The 14,966-nt window shown below is 40.5% G+C and overlaps 1 protein-coding gene across 1 annotated transcript; it reads left to right on the top strand.

The window, feature by feature from the left end:
* Positions 1 to 2,000: 2,000 nt before the first annotated feature.
* LOC150083826 (clotting factor G beta subunit-like) lies at positions 2,001 to 12,879 on the top strand. Its single transcript, XM_090375388.1, has 6 exons — positions 2,001 to 2,025; positions 5,583 to 5,647; positions 6,530 to 6,630; positions 10,571 to 10,827; positions 12,267 to 12,430; positions 12,721 to 12,879. The coding sequence occupies exons 1-6, from the start codon at positions 2,001 to 2,003 to the stop codon at positions 12,877 to 12,879; spliced, it is 771 nt and encodes a 256-aa protein (XP_090231514.1).
* The last annotated feature ends 2,087 nt before the right edge of the window (positions 12,880 to 14,966 follow it).

Below are 14,966 nucleotides of genomic sequence, written 5' to 3'. Positions count from 1 at the left end.
GCAAAAGGTGACCCCCATACTGCACTTGGCCTTACCTGGGATGTTGGACTCACCTTTCAGCCTCACTTTTTCAGGATGTGGTAGAAGACGTGCGCGACTCTTTGGGCAGTGCGTCAGGAGCTCGTTGGTGTACATTAGACAGCGTTGTTGTTCGGCACATCCTGAGGTGTATTACTCCTATCCCCTCCTCTCTATGTTTGCGCGTGTAGCACAGTGGTATCGTCACCATCTCCCCCACGCCGGATGGAAAAGGTCTTACTACCGTGGCTGAGAACGGTTTCAGGCGAGAAGAGCAAAGATTTTTCATCCCAAAAACTGAACAGAACAGGTGAACCGACTAGGAAACGCATGACAACTTTGACTGTTTTTGAGCGTGACAATTTTGGCAATTTATTTATTTATTTGTTTACGTAACTCGTAACTCTCAATCTGCTCTTGTTTGGGTTATTTCTTCTAGTTTGATTGTTTCCAAGAAAATTATAACTTGCTTTGCTGTTGGGGTATATAACTGACGACAATGGCACCGCATTACAAAACGGCAACAATTTACATTGTAGATGCCTTTTCGTATTAACAACTACACTGATCTTTCATCAAAATGTCTTCCACCAGATTTTATCACTACCTTACACAGATGTGGTAACTTGGAGATTAAATTTATGATGTCTTCTCTAACATTACTCCAAGCGATCTGCAAGGTTTCCCATAAATTTTATGAAGATGCGTAGACTTCACGGACTTGACGGTCTAGAATCTAGATCTTTAGATCTTTAAAGATCTAGAGATCTAGACTCTTTAGACTCTAGATGATTTCAAAATAGCTGTACTGGGATTAAATCAGGCTGTTTTGGGTTGACACAACATAATTTGCAATAACCTCTCTTGTTGTTTAGTTGCTCAGTTCAAGAGCTGTGCTTCGGATCATTGTGTTGTTATAATGTAAAATTTCTTCCACAAAGTCGAAGTCCAGAGACTATTATGTTCAAGAATGTTTTTGTAGCCATGATTGTGGTGAAACCCCCACTGTGCTTGACTGTAGGGCATTCAACAACGTGGCACCATTTTTTCTTCAGTTGATCGTCTCGCATAAACTCTATAGTTGGATCCAAAAATTTCAAATTTGTTTCTCTATCCACAGTGCATTTTTCCACTCCTCAATTGTCCAATATTGATGGCTTTGAGCCTGCGTCAACCAATCCTTTCGATTTTCCGCTTTAAATAAGGGTTTTGAACCGCTTATTTAATCTGGTTTAAATAAGCCGTCAGGACGAACATGAAGTCATGCTTGTTTAAGACGAAGTTTTACAGTGATGTAGGCAAGCGAATTTTGTCTCAGGAAGTCATCAATGAAGTGGAATCGAGGTTTCAGACAAAGAGTGTGGACTTCTATGATCAATAACTGATCCATAGATGGGAGAAATGTCACTATACATGGAGAGTACATAGAAAAGGATTAAAGTTCCTGTGAAGTTTCACTTTTCCAGGGCTATCATTTCTAGATAAGGGTACGAACTTTTTGATACACCCTCGTACAGAATTACAATAGCGCTTCCATTTTCAACACTCAGTTCCTTATTTCTGGCCATGTTTATCTCGAAAGACACAAAACTTTTACCAAACACTCTTTCTGAATGACGGGTGTTCGATTGTAGAAGTTACAGCTCCTACTCCTCAATTTATATTATTGAAAAACACTCTACACTCATCTGCATTCCTCTGTAATATTTAAATAATACTTCCACTTTCTAGAATATTCTAGAATCATCTACAACCTTCAAGTACCTTGTACAATATTTTACTGCATTCAGGAGTCTTTTTCACCTTTCAGGAATATTCTTGAATGTTCTAGAAAGTTCTTAAATATTTCTTAAGTATTATTTATGTTTTAGATTTTTATTGTCGAAGCTAATATTAAATACCCATTTATTAACTTTTTTTTGCAGAAAGACAGAAGATGGGTCTCGTGGGTTGTATCGATTTCCTTTCTTGCCAGTACTTCGATGGCTACCTTAGTCGTTGCAAAAGGTACGTCTTTACTACTCTACTTACGTTTTCTGCATATGGCGTACAATGTTTGTGCTTATTTGCAGGGCCGGATTTACATATAAGCACAAACAAGTTACAGCTTAGGGCCCCTCATTACAAGGGGCCTGCGGATGCGGATGTACTTGTTTTGGGTGGCATCTACACGTTTAGTCGAACTCCACCTTGGAAAATCTGTGTTGAGAGAGAGAGAGAGAGAGAGAGAGAGAGAGAGAGAGAGAGAGAGAGAGAGAGAGAGAGAGTAACTGCGTTTACACCACTCTACAGCGATCAAAACCCTGTCAATCACTGCCCCTTTCTAAGCATGAGTTGTTGTGTCTGTTTCTATTATCTAGTGCTGCTGCACCAATTTGTGCAGGAGTGCAATATCAAAGGACATGATCCCTCAGGCTGCCCATCCCGAGAGGACAAAAAAATAAAAGAAAATAAATAATTAAATAGAAAAAAAAAATAATAATAATAAACAAAAAAGAAACAAAGAAAATTAAATTCTATGTATAAAAAAAATATGTATATTTAATACCATTTCATACATACTATATTATTACTAATTTAAGTTAACAGTTGTAAGGTAGAAATATAATTTCATGACTACATCAGTCTGCTTTCAATTAGTAAGCAAGGTGCGTCTTCTTTTAAACACCTTGTCAGAAAATTATTGGAATGCTGCAAAGTTCTTGGCATCTTGAATCAAAATATCGAGGTTTTCAGTCCTAATAGGTTGAGTGCTGTTAAATAGTTCTTGTCTAAAGTAGTCATAAGCCGGGCAGTAAAGCAGAACATGCCTCCAATCTTCTACTGCCCCACAAAAACACAAAGGGTCAGGTTCAAGTCCCAATTTACACAATTTATCCCGCAGTGAACCATGTCCAGTTATTAAATATGACGTTGTCATTGAAGGATAAAACCATCCCATAACTTTCTTATTTACAGCAAATGTTGCATCTTCAATGAACTCCCTGGTAGTGAGTCCTGTTTCACTGGATTGCCATCTGTATTTCCACTTCTCAGTGAATTTTGTCCAAAGATTAATTTTTTCCTTCCGAATGTCCGTGGCCGGATTACTTGCAATGTCGAGGATTTGAGTTGCCAAACCTTTCTTTCAGTTAGAAATCATACCTCGGTATGCCACATAAAGGTCAATCGGGATACAACCTGAGATCACTTGTAATGCTTTAGTTGATGTTGTTCTGCAGCATCTGTATGTTGCCAGTATCATCTTTCTCTGCAATGATAAGAGTTTGGCCTTCACTGTGACGTGAGTAACCCTAGGAAATCATATGGCAGCCGCATATACAACAATTACAAGGGGCCTAGCTCCATCTTAAAAAAATCTGTTTAATGCTGTCATAGGTGAACTGTAAGAGAGAAGATTTGAATCGTGATGAGGGCTCACATAAACAGATAAAAACACGAGTTCAGCAATTATGTGCAAATTACCGAATGGTGAGCACGATTGTTACAGACGTTCCATTGGTACGATTCATACACTGCTGCAAACAACGAAATGGCCAGTAAAAAAACTTCTGAATCACTTTACCCGGGGTTGAATAATTGGGAAGCTCAAGGAGGGTCAAAGTGCGAGGAGTGTGGCTGCAGAGTTCAGTATCGCCCATAGAACCGCCTCACGTGCGTGGTCGGCTTTCAGAACGACAGGTACAGCTGTTCGAAGGACCAGTGGTAGTCGTCCACGAAAAACAACGCCCAATGATGATCGCTAATACTCCTACAGGCCAAGAGGGATCGACACCATTGCAAACTAGCTGGACGCAGGATATCGCGATTTACTGCTGCCAGGCGACTCCACAAATGTGGACTGTTTGCCCGACGGCAAGTACGCTGTGTCCCTTTAACACCTGCCCATCGGAGACACCGTGTACAGTGGTGCATCGAACACAACGATTGGACAGCAGCACAATGGGGTAAGGTATTCTTTACTGATGAGAGTGGATTCAGTCTTAGCAGCGATTCTGGATGTCAGCTAATCTGGCGAGAGGTTGGCACACGGTATCACCCCGCAAACATCACTGAAAGGGATCGATATGGCGGTCGAGGTGTTCTTGTTTCGGGAGAGGCATTATCTTGGATGGACGTACACAACTCCAGATACTGGAAGGCAGTACTGTAACCGGTGCACGCTACTGTACTGAGGTAATCCTTCCTCATGTGCGTCTGTTCCGAGGTGCCATTGGCCCCAAGTTCGTGTTTATGGATGACAATGCCACACCCCATTGCACTGCAGCTGTTAATATGCTTTTGAAAAGTGAGGACATTGTTCGTATGGATTGGCCTCCCGTTCCACCGATCTACATCCCATCGAACATATATGGAACACTCTGGGGAGACGCCTAGCGGCACGTTCACACCCACCAGAAAATGTTCACCAGCTGAAGATGGCGCTGACAGAGGAGTGGACAATGACAGAGGAATGGACAAGAACTTATCAACAACATTGTTCTATGTATAGACAGGCGGTGCAAAGCCTCCATCGACATTAAGGGTAGCCATATCTCCTACTGAAGACGACCTCTTCCCTTAGTTCCATCTTTGGCAATGATGCATCTGTATCATGGCAGTCAGTGCTATGTTGCCATTTTTGAATAAAGTCCCTCTGTACCGTTTTGTTTCCGTTGTTGTGTCGGTGTTGTTTCCTTCATCATTTCTGTACCTCACGAGGTTCCTTTGATATGTTTTTCCCATAACCAGGCCACTCCTATGAGAAGCTACAGGTGAAAACCTGATTGGTCCATACGTTTTGCACACCACTGTATGTGAACATTCTTATAAGGTTATAAGCTTATAAGTACCAAGAACTACGTCATTGTGCGATCACTAAAATAGATTGTAGGAGAAATTGTCACAATTGGATATGAAAAACGAAGGAGGAGCTAATAGAATTTATCCAGGGTGAAATTTAAGGGATCTTTTCAGTCTGTGGATGCGAAATGGATCTCAGGCGTGGATAATAAGCATTTTTCTCCCTGAAACTGTGGTTTTGAGTCTAGCTAAAAAGCAAACTGACCAGAGAAATTTTTGGAAGTTATACTGACCGGATTCGAACCATGTCTTTTCCATCCAATGTGGGAAAGACGGTGATTATACCAACTGTGCTACCTACGACTACACAAAAGATGGTTACATACACAGAAATAATTTTGACAATATATTTAGATTTTAATAAGTCTAGATTCGAAGATTTTTGAAACAAGCACGCTCACCTGTATCCCTGCCCTTGGAACCACGTAATATTTCTTATCTTGCTCATTCGGATCCGCGTTCCTCTGCACGATCTGAGCTATGTAGAAACTCCTTCTAGTGAGTGAGTTTTGATAAGCTGTAGCTTTTTTATTCGATCTTTTTAAACTTTAAGCAACCCCTGTTGTTGCACTCCAAGGATTTCCTTGGAGGCCATTGTTTTCCTAAGTTGTAAGTCAATGTCGGGGAGGGGAGGGTTGGGATATGAATCTTTATATATGTGCTCATCAAAATCAGTTGATGTTTACAAAGTTTGATCGATGATTTTACTTTCTTCTCTTCAGGTAGCAATGGCAGAAGGTTCATAGTCGGCGGCGTAGAAGCAGTCCCTTACTCCTGGCCATGGATGGTATGTCTCCTTTTTAGTTTAAATATAAACACGATGGTTATTTGTTTAAATGCAAACAGGATGGAGAATTGCGATCAGGTCTTTGCCCTTGGTCTACTGACAGTCTCAATAACTTGAAATATTCCCCTGGATCTGTGGTCAACTCTTCGATGAATATTGAGCAACATCTGGCACACTATCTATCACCGATCAGACTGCAGTCCTCCAATGCTTTCCAACACAAAACATTCAAGCAGCTGGTTCCCTTCATACATTCTTGACACATCGGATACTTTGAGGCGATCGCAGCGACAAGCTCGCTTTCCTGCCTCTCCTCTCTCCAGCATGCCAGAGTCCTTTTTCCTGTGGCATACCGGTTTGGCTACTTCAGCAAGGTGGACGCAGGCTGCTAAATTGCACGCGATACTGGCGTCAGCTTTTTGGTACGAAATAATCCGTTTTGTATGTTTACAAAACGGATTATTGCGTTTGAAGTGGGAAGTATTATATGGTGCATAACTGAATTTTTTTTGTGCACACTATTCTCAATTGCCAACTGCATGCTGGCTATTAATTGTACATTGCAATTGATGAGCGGGATTGCTGGCATCTGATTTTTTTTTTTTTTTTTGTCTTCATGACAATTGGAAGAGATGGACGAATTGTCCTGGTGCCACTGTGAGACAGGTATACGTATATATATACACACTATTCTAATCTCTTTTCCATCTGGAAATTTGGGAAGTTTCACCAAGGGTCACTGAGTGAGGTAGATTAGAACGGGCCCTCAGTTCACTCCCAACCCATCCAATTGTATTTTATTACTGTTCACTGTCACTACACCGTTGTTTAATTTGCAAGATTGTGAATTCTATTATTATCATATTATTTTTTCCATTTCAGGCCGCCATCATGAGGGCAGGAAGAAATCGCATAGAATGTGGTGGTGTTCTCATCACTCCGAAGTATATCCTGACGGCCGCCCACTGTTTCCAGTCTAGCAGGTGAGTGGTGTGTACTACAAATGACAATCGATTGGTCTATACTACGACAAATCAATTTGCATATCATATGAATGCAGGTGACCGATGTTGTATCGTGTTGTGTTCGTTGAGTATTCAGCGTGTACCATCCCCAAAGAACTCAGCAAATATTTAAAAATGATACTCACTGTCCAACATGTATTGGAACACTTCACCTTGCAAAGTCAAATGACGGGTAGATAGCAACATAGTAGGTTGTTGTAGGTTGTTGCATTGTGGACATGTCCATAGAGAATACCATTTTATTTCCCTTTCGAGACACCCCATTAACAGCATTTGGCTAGAGGGTGCGGTTACATTATTTCAGCACTTATAAATGTATTTACATGAACTTATTTACAAAATTTGGAGATGAAAAAACACAGAGCATATGGTTAATAACTTAATTATTAAATAGTTTTAATTAATTACTAAATAATTGATGAAAGCTAAATATTATTATTAAATTAGTGTTCTTATTATATTTGTACCTGCCGGTACATATTACCAAAGATTTCTGTCCTGTACATTTTGTGTGTACTTATTTTCTCTGGATCTACGTTTAAATTATTAAAGAACCAAAGAGTATTTGCTGGGAAGAATCTTCCCAGAGAGTCCAACTGAGTCAATTCGCACTTGAGACTTCATTCTTCCCTATTTGTTCTCGGTCGTATCATCCGAGGGCGAGTGATCACGTTTCCCACTTTCGGCGCATCTATTCTCTCTCTCTCTCTCTCTCTCTCTCTCTCTCTCTCTCTCTCTCTGTTAATAGCTTTGCCAAAGTCAATATATTTTAGTAATGACAGTATGCTTCCAGTGTGTGATGTCCAGATTGGCAAACAAGACCGCTCTTCAGATGGTAAACGGTTTCCCGGCGATCTTGTTTAGCCATCTCAGGAGCCAGTATTCTACTCCTAAGAATGCCTTGATGTTGTTCTCGGGGGCCGATGACCCCCGAGTCGATGCGTACAACGGAATCGGTGTAACGCATTCAAGGATGTATTGAATCATAAGATGAAGGCTTTGGAGACCGGCGAGTTCTTGTCTAGTGTTCCAGAGGGCTGCGTATGTCTTTTTCCTAATGTGTTCGAAGTGAGGTATGAAGTTTAATCCTTCATCCTACTTAAGGCCAACGTCGACATCTTCGGGGGATTTTTGGACTCTGGTATTGTTCGCAAAGATCGTTTTTCTACTTTTCGGTGAAGGTCATTTGGGCAGTTTTCTTTTCATTAAGTTTCAGTCCAATGTAGTGTAGATATTCTTCTAGTTTCCTGATGGTCTTGTTGCTTCCTTGGATATATGAAATGCAGTTTCTTGTTCTTTAGAGATAACAAAATATTTCAAATCGTCTGCGTATGTAATGAACTGTTCACAGTTTTGAGCTAAAAAATGGGGCTAGTGATATTTCAAAGAAGGTAGTGGATAATACGCCCCCTTGGGGTACTCCCGTGGAGATACAGTAAGTTGCTGTTTGTTTCCCGTTTATTGTGATAATTTGTCTATCTTGAAAGGTGTTAGTCAGAATGCTTAAAGTGCTTCCTGAAATGAGGAAATACTCCTTGAGGATTACTGTTATAGCTGGGATTGAGACGTTGTCGAAGGCTGCTGCTACATCCAGGAAAACGATGTCCAACTGTTGTTTATTATTTAAAGCTAGCTGTATTCGGAGTAGCGTCTCCATTAAATTTGTAATAGTCGACCTTCGAGGAAGCACAGAATGTAAATATTCTAGCCTGTCTCCAAAGCAGTGCAGATTGACGGTGTTCAGGATTGCTTTCTCAAATGTTTTTTGCAAAGAGCATCCGATTGAAATGGGCCTGAAATCTTTACTGGTTTTAGGATTGTTTATTTTTGGAACTGGTTTTACGTAATATCTCTTCTATGTTTTCGTTGGGATAACCTCCTCATTAAGTATTCGTTGGTGGAGCGGGTCTATTATGTAAAGCACTACATATTTTTACCATGAATAGCGGGAACTGGTCCGGCCCGATCGTTGCTTTACTGGGGAGCGAGTTAATAGCTTCCTTTAAGTTTTCCCTGGTGATATTAATTTCACGTAAAACATGATCACCCCAGAGCATATCGACAGTTAAAAGAAAGAGATTGAGAAAATATCACTGCAGCACCCTGGACAACTCGAGAGACAGGCTAGAACGGCAAAACAGACCAGAGAACACACCCAATTTATCGATTTAATTCACGTGGGCAGATGAATTAGGTCTCGGGTGGTCCTAATATGTCAGTTTTTTTGTTTTTTTTTCCATTGTGACAATCTAAACAAGTCTATTTCGCCTGTATTGTGGCAATTGTTTAGAGGCAGCCATACTTGAAAACACTCCCTATCACAAAGTAGACGTTCGTTGATGCCCTCATTTAGTTTCGAGAAAGGGGGTAATGCATCCATTGTCGCTTTGCTTTCCACATCAGTTCGCTGTTTCATTTTGTGATGAGATCTGATTTAGTACTCTGGTCCATGATCTGACATAAATGTATGCTAGATGTGACAATGGTTCCCGGATGAGTCATGTTCGATGAGTTTGAAAATAAACGGAAGTAGTATGCTGTAGTTCTAGATTCCTCTAACAGATGGTGGTACAGAGATTGTCTAGTAGGTTGCAAGTAACAACCAGTTTTGTTAGTGGCATTAACTTTCTGGGTAATGATTTTGCAATGGAGCAACGAGAAAATGCCAAATTTCGCTAAATTTAAACTGGGAAAAACCTGCAACTGAAACGTATGAAAAGTTGAAAACTGTTTATGAGGGTGAAACGTTAAATCGTTTTTGAATAGTTATAAGAGATTCAAAGCCGACAATTAGGTCATCATCATGTCACTTCTTAGGTCATCGCATAGGATGTTTTCGATGACCTAAGAAGTGGGAGTCCGTAAACTCGTCCACAAAATTTCTAAAACTGTGGTAGGAGATCGTCGTTTGATCCTCAGAATGATGGCTGATGAGTTGATATGAAGGACTCGATTCGTCGAATTCTGCACGAAGATTTAGGGAGAAGGAAGGTCTCTGCAAAATTTATACCGCTGTCACACGGATGAGCAGAAGCAATGAAGAGACTCATCACGCGAAGATTTCATCCAGACTACGAGATAACTATATTTCCTCGACTATATGGTCAGGTTAAGTTTTTCAATATGAAATGAGGGTTAAGTTTTTCAATATGACCCAAAGACGAAGCGTCGGAGCATAAAGTGAACTTCAAAATCATCACCAAGCCCCAAAGAGATTCGTTCGCAGAAGTCCAAGATCAAGGGAATGACTCGTTTTCGACAAGTAGGGCGTTATTCACACGGAATTTATACCTCAAGGGGAGAGAGAGTCAATGCTGCGTTCTATGTGCAAGCGCTTTAAAGACTATTGAAATGTATTTTCCTGGTGAGCCAGCGATTTGGTGAGAAAAGCAGCTGGTTCTTGTTGCATAACAATGCCTCCCCACCATTCCGCGCTTGTTGCGAAGACATTTCTGACGAAATACGGAATTCTGACCTATTCGCCTGATCTAACACCAGCGGACTTCTTCCTCTTCTCCAAGGGACAAATTCCCTCAAAGGAAAGAGATTTCAGGATTTTGAGGACATCAAGAAAAACGTAACCGCCGAATTGAAAATAATCTATTTGGATGCCTTCGCTAATTCTTTTCAGAAACTTTTAGGACGGTGTAATAAGGTCATTCAATCAGGTGGTGATTACTTTAAATAAAAATAAACCAATTTTCAGCTCCTTCACTTGCTCTTCTTTTTGTTGCACTAGTCGGCAATTTTAATGCCACACCTCGTATTTTCAAATTTCATCGTTGCAGATGGAAACCACTTGGAAACCTGAAGTGGAAATCAATCGCATAACTGCTGGATTTTTATCTTCTTTCCTTGTAGGTGGATATTTAATAATTGGTATTTTTTTCCTTTTCAGGACTCCTTCTCACTTCGTGGTTCGTTTAGAAATCCACACTCGGCAAAACGGTACGGCTTATGACGTCGACCGCATAAAACTTCACGAAAGGTACAACCACAGGCGAGACTATTACGACATTGCTGTTATCCGCCTGAAAAACGAAGTCCACTACACTGAGAGGATCAAGCCCATTTGTCTGCCGACCCCCCAGATGGCTAAGAAGAACTTCGCAGGCAGTGATATGATGGTTATAGGTTGGGGAGTCGACAGTTTTGGTAGGTGTCGCAAGTTGATAGTTTATTCCTTCCCTCAACACATTCAGAGAGAGAGAGACAGAGAGAGAGATGTAATGTTAGCAGATCGAATTATTTTATTTTATATTTTTATTTACAGCATTCACGAAAAGATAATTCTTTTCCTTAAGGAAAAATAAAGGATTTTAGGATAATACAGTACATATCTTTTACAAATATCTTATTTGCAGGAGGAAGTTACACATTCTACTGTGACTTTAAAGTAACTTTCTTTCTGTTGTCGATTCTCCTGTTTGCTTGACAGAAGAAAGGTGTTTTTTTTCCCGGAAACTTCTGTTTTTCCGGGAGAAAACCCATGCATCCATCGCTTGAGACCAATAACTCAACGACGTTATGGGAAAGAGGACATGAAAATCTGTTGTATCATCGGCGGTGTTCCAAACCGGCCCTTTTTCTACCCGCAGTGGGAAGGATTATGCTTATATACACTGTGCTACATTCGGGTGCTAGGAAGATGTGGGTTGGTAAATTGTTCTGCAAGAAGCATATCTCGAATGGTGGGGGCGGTTCTTTCCTAAACTCCGACCATTTTGAAAGCGAATTGGCCTGTAGGCATGTGGGTTTACAGTGCGCTGTTCCTTTTCTGTGCTGACACCTTAATTGAGAATCTTATGTAACAGTCTTGAAGACTTTAATCTTCTTCCTTACCTTCCCAGGCCAGATTTGAAATTCAATAATACATCATTGTATGAATGGGGAATGACTACAGATTATTTGGAAGTACTGATACGACCTGTGCCTGGCTGTCACTTATTAGATATTCACACTGACGAAGTTGCCATACCGCGGATGGAACGCTGCCCCACCACGGATGGAACGCTGGAGTCAGTGTGCCTGATGGAGAGTTTGGAAACCTCAATGCATGGTTTCATATCTAGATGTTTGTCTGTTTTTACTTTTCCCTAAGATAGGTGGAACCCTCACGGTGACAGTGGTAGAATCGATCTCATAAAATCACCGTCCTCCCCACACCGGCTGGAAAAGACCTGAATTCGAATCCCATCGATGATGCGAGGAATTTTTATGGGCCTTTTCCCAAAACGCCGCTAATTTAGTAGGTCTCAGTCGAGGGCAGCATGTTTTTTTCTTTGTTCCATCCCGAGACTTGGATTTTTTTGTCCAGCAAACAGCAAATCGAACACAGAACAAAGTCAATTACAAAATATTTCATACGGCGCAAAATGGCCTGAGTTGTTGATGTGTGTAAAACCCTACAACAGTATAAATGAAATGGATCTCAAACAGAAAATTCTTGTTAGAGAGAGAGAGAGAGAGAGAGAGAGAGAGAGAGAGAGAGAGAGAGAGAGAGAGAGAGAGAGACCTGTTTATAGAGATTATAATTGTCTAACCGTGACTGCTGATACACTAATCACGTGCAGTGAATTCTCCTTTTCATTCAGGTGGCGTGAGCAGCAAAGTATTGCAAGAGGTAACAGTTCCAGTGGTTTCAAATAAAGAATGTAACAGTTCTTACAGCAGGAAATCGTTGGGTCGGTTACCACGTGGTATTACAAACCACCAGCTCTGTGCAGGACTCGCAAAAGGAGGAAAAGATGCCTGCCAGGTAGGATAATAACTTTATTTTTAAATACGTGAGTATAATATTTTTATATCGTTGGTGCAATAAGCTGAATGTAAAGAAGAGTAACGTGTACACGCAACATACAGGCATATAATACTTATGGCGTAACATGGTCTTAGTTGCTGATCGCCTAAAACCCTACAACAACCATGAAGGACTGCAACTTTCAAGAGAGACTCCACGGAAAGGGGAGTGCTAATTTTAAAGTAATTAGTTGAAGCGATATTTTATTGGAGAGCATATATTAAAAGATTTTTCTATGGTCTTTGCAGGGTGACTCTGGAGGCCCACTGATGAGGAAAGAAGGCCGTGTTTGGACCGTGTTCGGAATCGTTTCCTTTGGCTATGGATGTGCCTCACCCGATTATCCTGGAGTATACACCAGAGTGACCCAATTTCTGAAGTGGATAAAAGAAAACACGCTATCTTAATATAACTTTTAACAATAAGATTTATAATAAGGATACTTAGTTCTTTGGGATACGCAACAGTTTGCCTTTGGACGTGTGCTATGGGCTCTTTGTGTAATCACAGCAATCCATGTTGTTGCAAGACGGGTTCATTAGAAGATAACACTCGATCGCCGATATCGTGTTTAATATTAAACCGCAAACAAATTTTGTAATGCTTTAAAAAACTGTTCTATGTTTTGCTGGATGCTTGGGTTGTTTTTTTAATGAGTACATACGTTTTTATTTCTAAACATGGCGACCACCCAGTCAGTTGTGATCGACTCTTGCTCACCTCTGGTCTAGAAAAACTATCTTTATGATCTTTCCGATTGGAAAGATCAATCATATGGAAACCATCATACTAGCCAGATATTGATCTTAAAAGCTTTTAGTGCAGAACACCCCTCCCACACCTCTCCTCTCTCTTACTGGACGGCTGTGGTTTCGCGCAAACACCACATATTGTGACTCAATAGCGAGATGCTGGGTGCCTTTAAGGCTACCAACACATGGAGGACATTTTGCCCTTTGACTCTTTAGTCGTAGGGATGAAACCAGTTACAATATATGGAGGTGCACCCACGTGTTTGACAGACCTGTGACAGGGCAAAAGTGTTGCAACCAGTCCCAAATTCCAGATGAATAAACGGTTGTACGACAGCAGCTAGATAGGTACAGAACTTCTAATGCAGGCGCCCAGAGACAACAGAACTGTGGTCGAATTCCCTCCCCACCCTCCCACTGTCTGCTTTTTCTTCATTCCCTTTTTACTGTTCTTGAACACAGCTCCCACTCTCTGCTTTCCAAGGTACCACAAATATTGGTACTCATTCTTGGTCCAAAGATCTCTCTTAGTACGTCTTCTCCTCACAGTAATCAATGTACAATGGATTTATTCTGAACTCTTTTTCTCCTTCCAGCAGTTGTGAATTTTCCCCCGCAATAAGATATAATTGATCTTCAATAATTTCTTTATTGAAACTTTGTAATGGGATTGTTTCATATATTAGTTAAAAAATATTTTTAACGTGTTTTAAAGTGTACAATTGTTATTTGAAAATGAAGAGAATATGTCCTAATAAATTTTGTTTACTAACTTGAATGTGATGGCTAATCTCTCTCCCTCCTCAGTTGGGAAAGAACGTCTCCAGTTAGTGTCTTTGTTTGTAGTGGTTGGTTTAAGAATGATTCATCGAAGCTTGTAATGCTTATTGTGAAAGGCAAACACACGGTGTCCGAAAAGTCTGGAACCAATGGGATTTAAACTACGTATGCTTACTCTCATTTACAATATTTGTTCAGCGTGTCCACCCAGACTCTCCACGCATTTTCTAAGCCGGTGTATCATGTTTGTTTGGATTCCTCTCGGCATATTGTGATCGACAGCAGCACAAGCCTTGGTAATTCTCTCCCTAAGATGACGGAGATCTCGGATTTTCCCAATCCCTAAAATGAAAAGTCCAGTGGGTTAAGGTCAGGTGATCGTGATGGCCACTCTGCTGGTCCTCTCCTCCCAAGCCATCGATGAGGAAACGTGTCATCGAACAAACGACGCACTCCAGTTTGTAAAAACATATTTTTACACCACTGGTTCCAGATTTTTCGGACGCCCTGTAGAACTTGGGAGAAGATTTGTTTCTTTCATGATGACGAATTGTCAGTTATAAACTGAATTAAAAAGAAAAATAAAAGACATTAAACGGAGTTAAAAAATAGAATCCTTTTTTGTGAATTGGGGATACATTCTTAGGCTGAAAGACGTACAGAAAGCAATTATCAATTATTAACAAAACTTACGCAGACTGATATGTATAATAAGCTTCTACTTAGCATTTTCAGTGTGAAAAATAATTATTTTTTAAAGAAACATCACGTGGTTACTCGTGTTAATGAGATTGGCATAATCAAAATGTTTTGGAATCTAGTAACCATAGTTGCAGTTAAGTAATCTTCATCTACGTGGCGCCATCTTTCGGTCTGTATTTAATTCTGTGGAAATTAAAATTATCATCTGAATTTTAATCTATCACTCCGGTACCGGTTTTTAATTCCTGTCACTAGAAATT

Source organism: Mastigoproctus giganteus, chromosome 6 (assembly GCF_048544385.1).
Source record: "Mastigoproctus giganteus isolate SK-2022 chromosome 6, ASM4854438v1, whole genome shotgun sequence".
NCBI lineage: Eukaryota > Metazoa > Arthropoda > Arachnida > Uropygi > Thelyphonidae > Mastigoproctus > Mastigoproctus giganteus.
Note: the sequence above shows the minus strand (reverse complement) of the source record. Positions and strands in the feature narration are given on the sequence as shown.

Excerpts from the sequence above, each read along its gene's own strand:
- LOC150083826 (XM_090375388.1), top strand. The coding sequence starts at position 2,001 with ATGGCTACCTTAGTCGTTGCAAAAG. Across the intron at positions 10,828-12,266 it reads TTGGGGAGTCGACAGTTTTG|GTGGCGTGAGCAGCAAAGTA; the intron begins GTAGGTGTCGCA and ends CTTTTCATTCAG. Across the intron at positions 12,431-12,720 it reads GAGGAAAAGATGCCTGCCAG|GGTGACTCTGGAGGCCCACT; the intron begins GTAGGATAATAA and ends TGGTCTTTGCAG.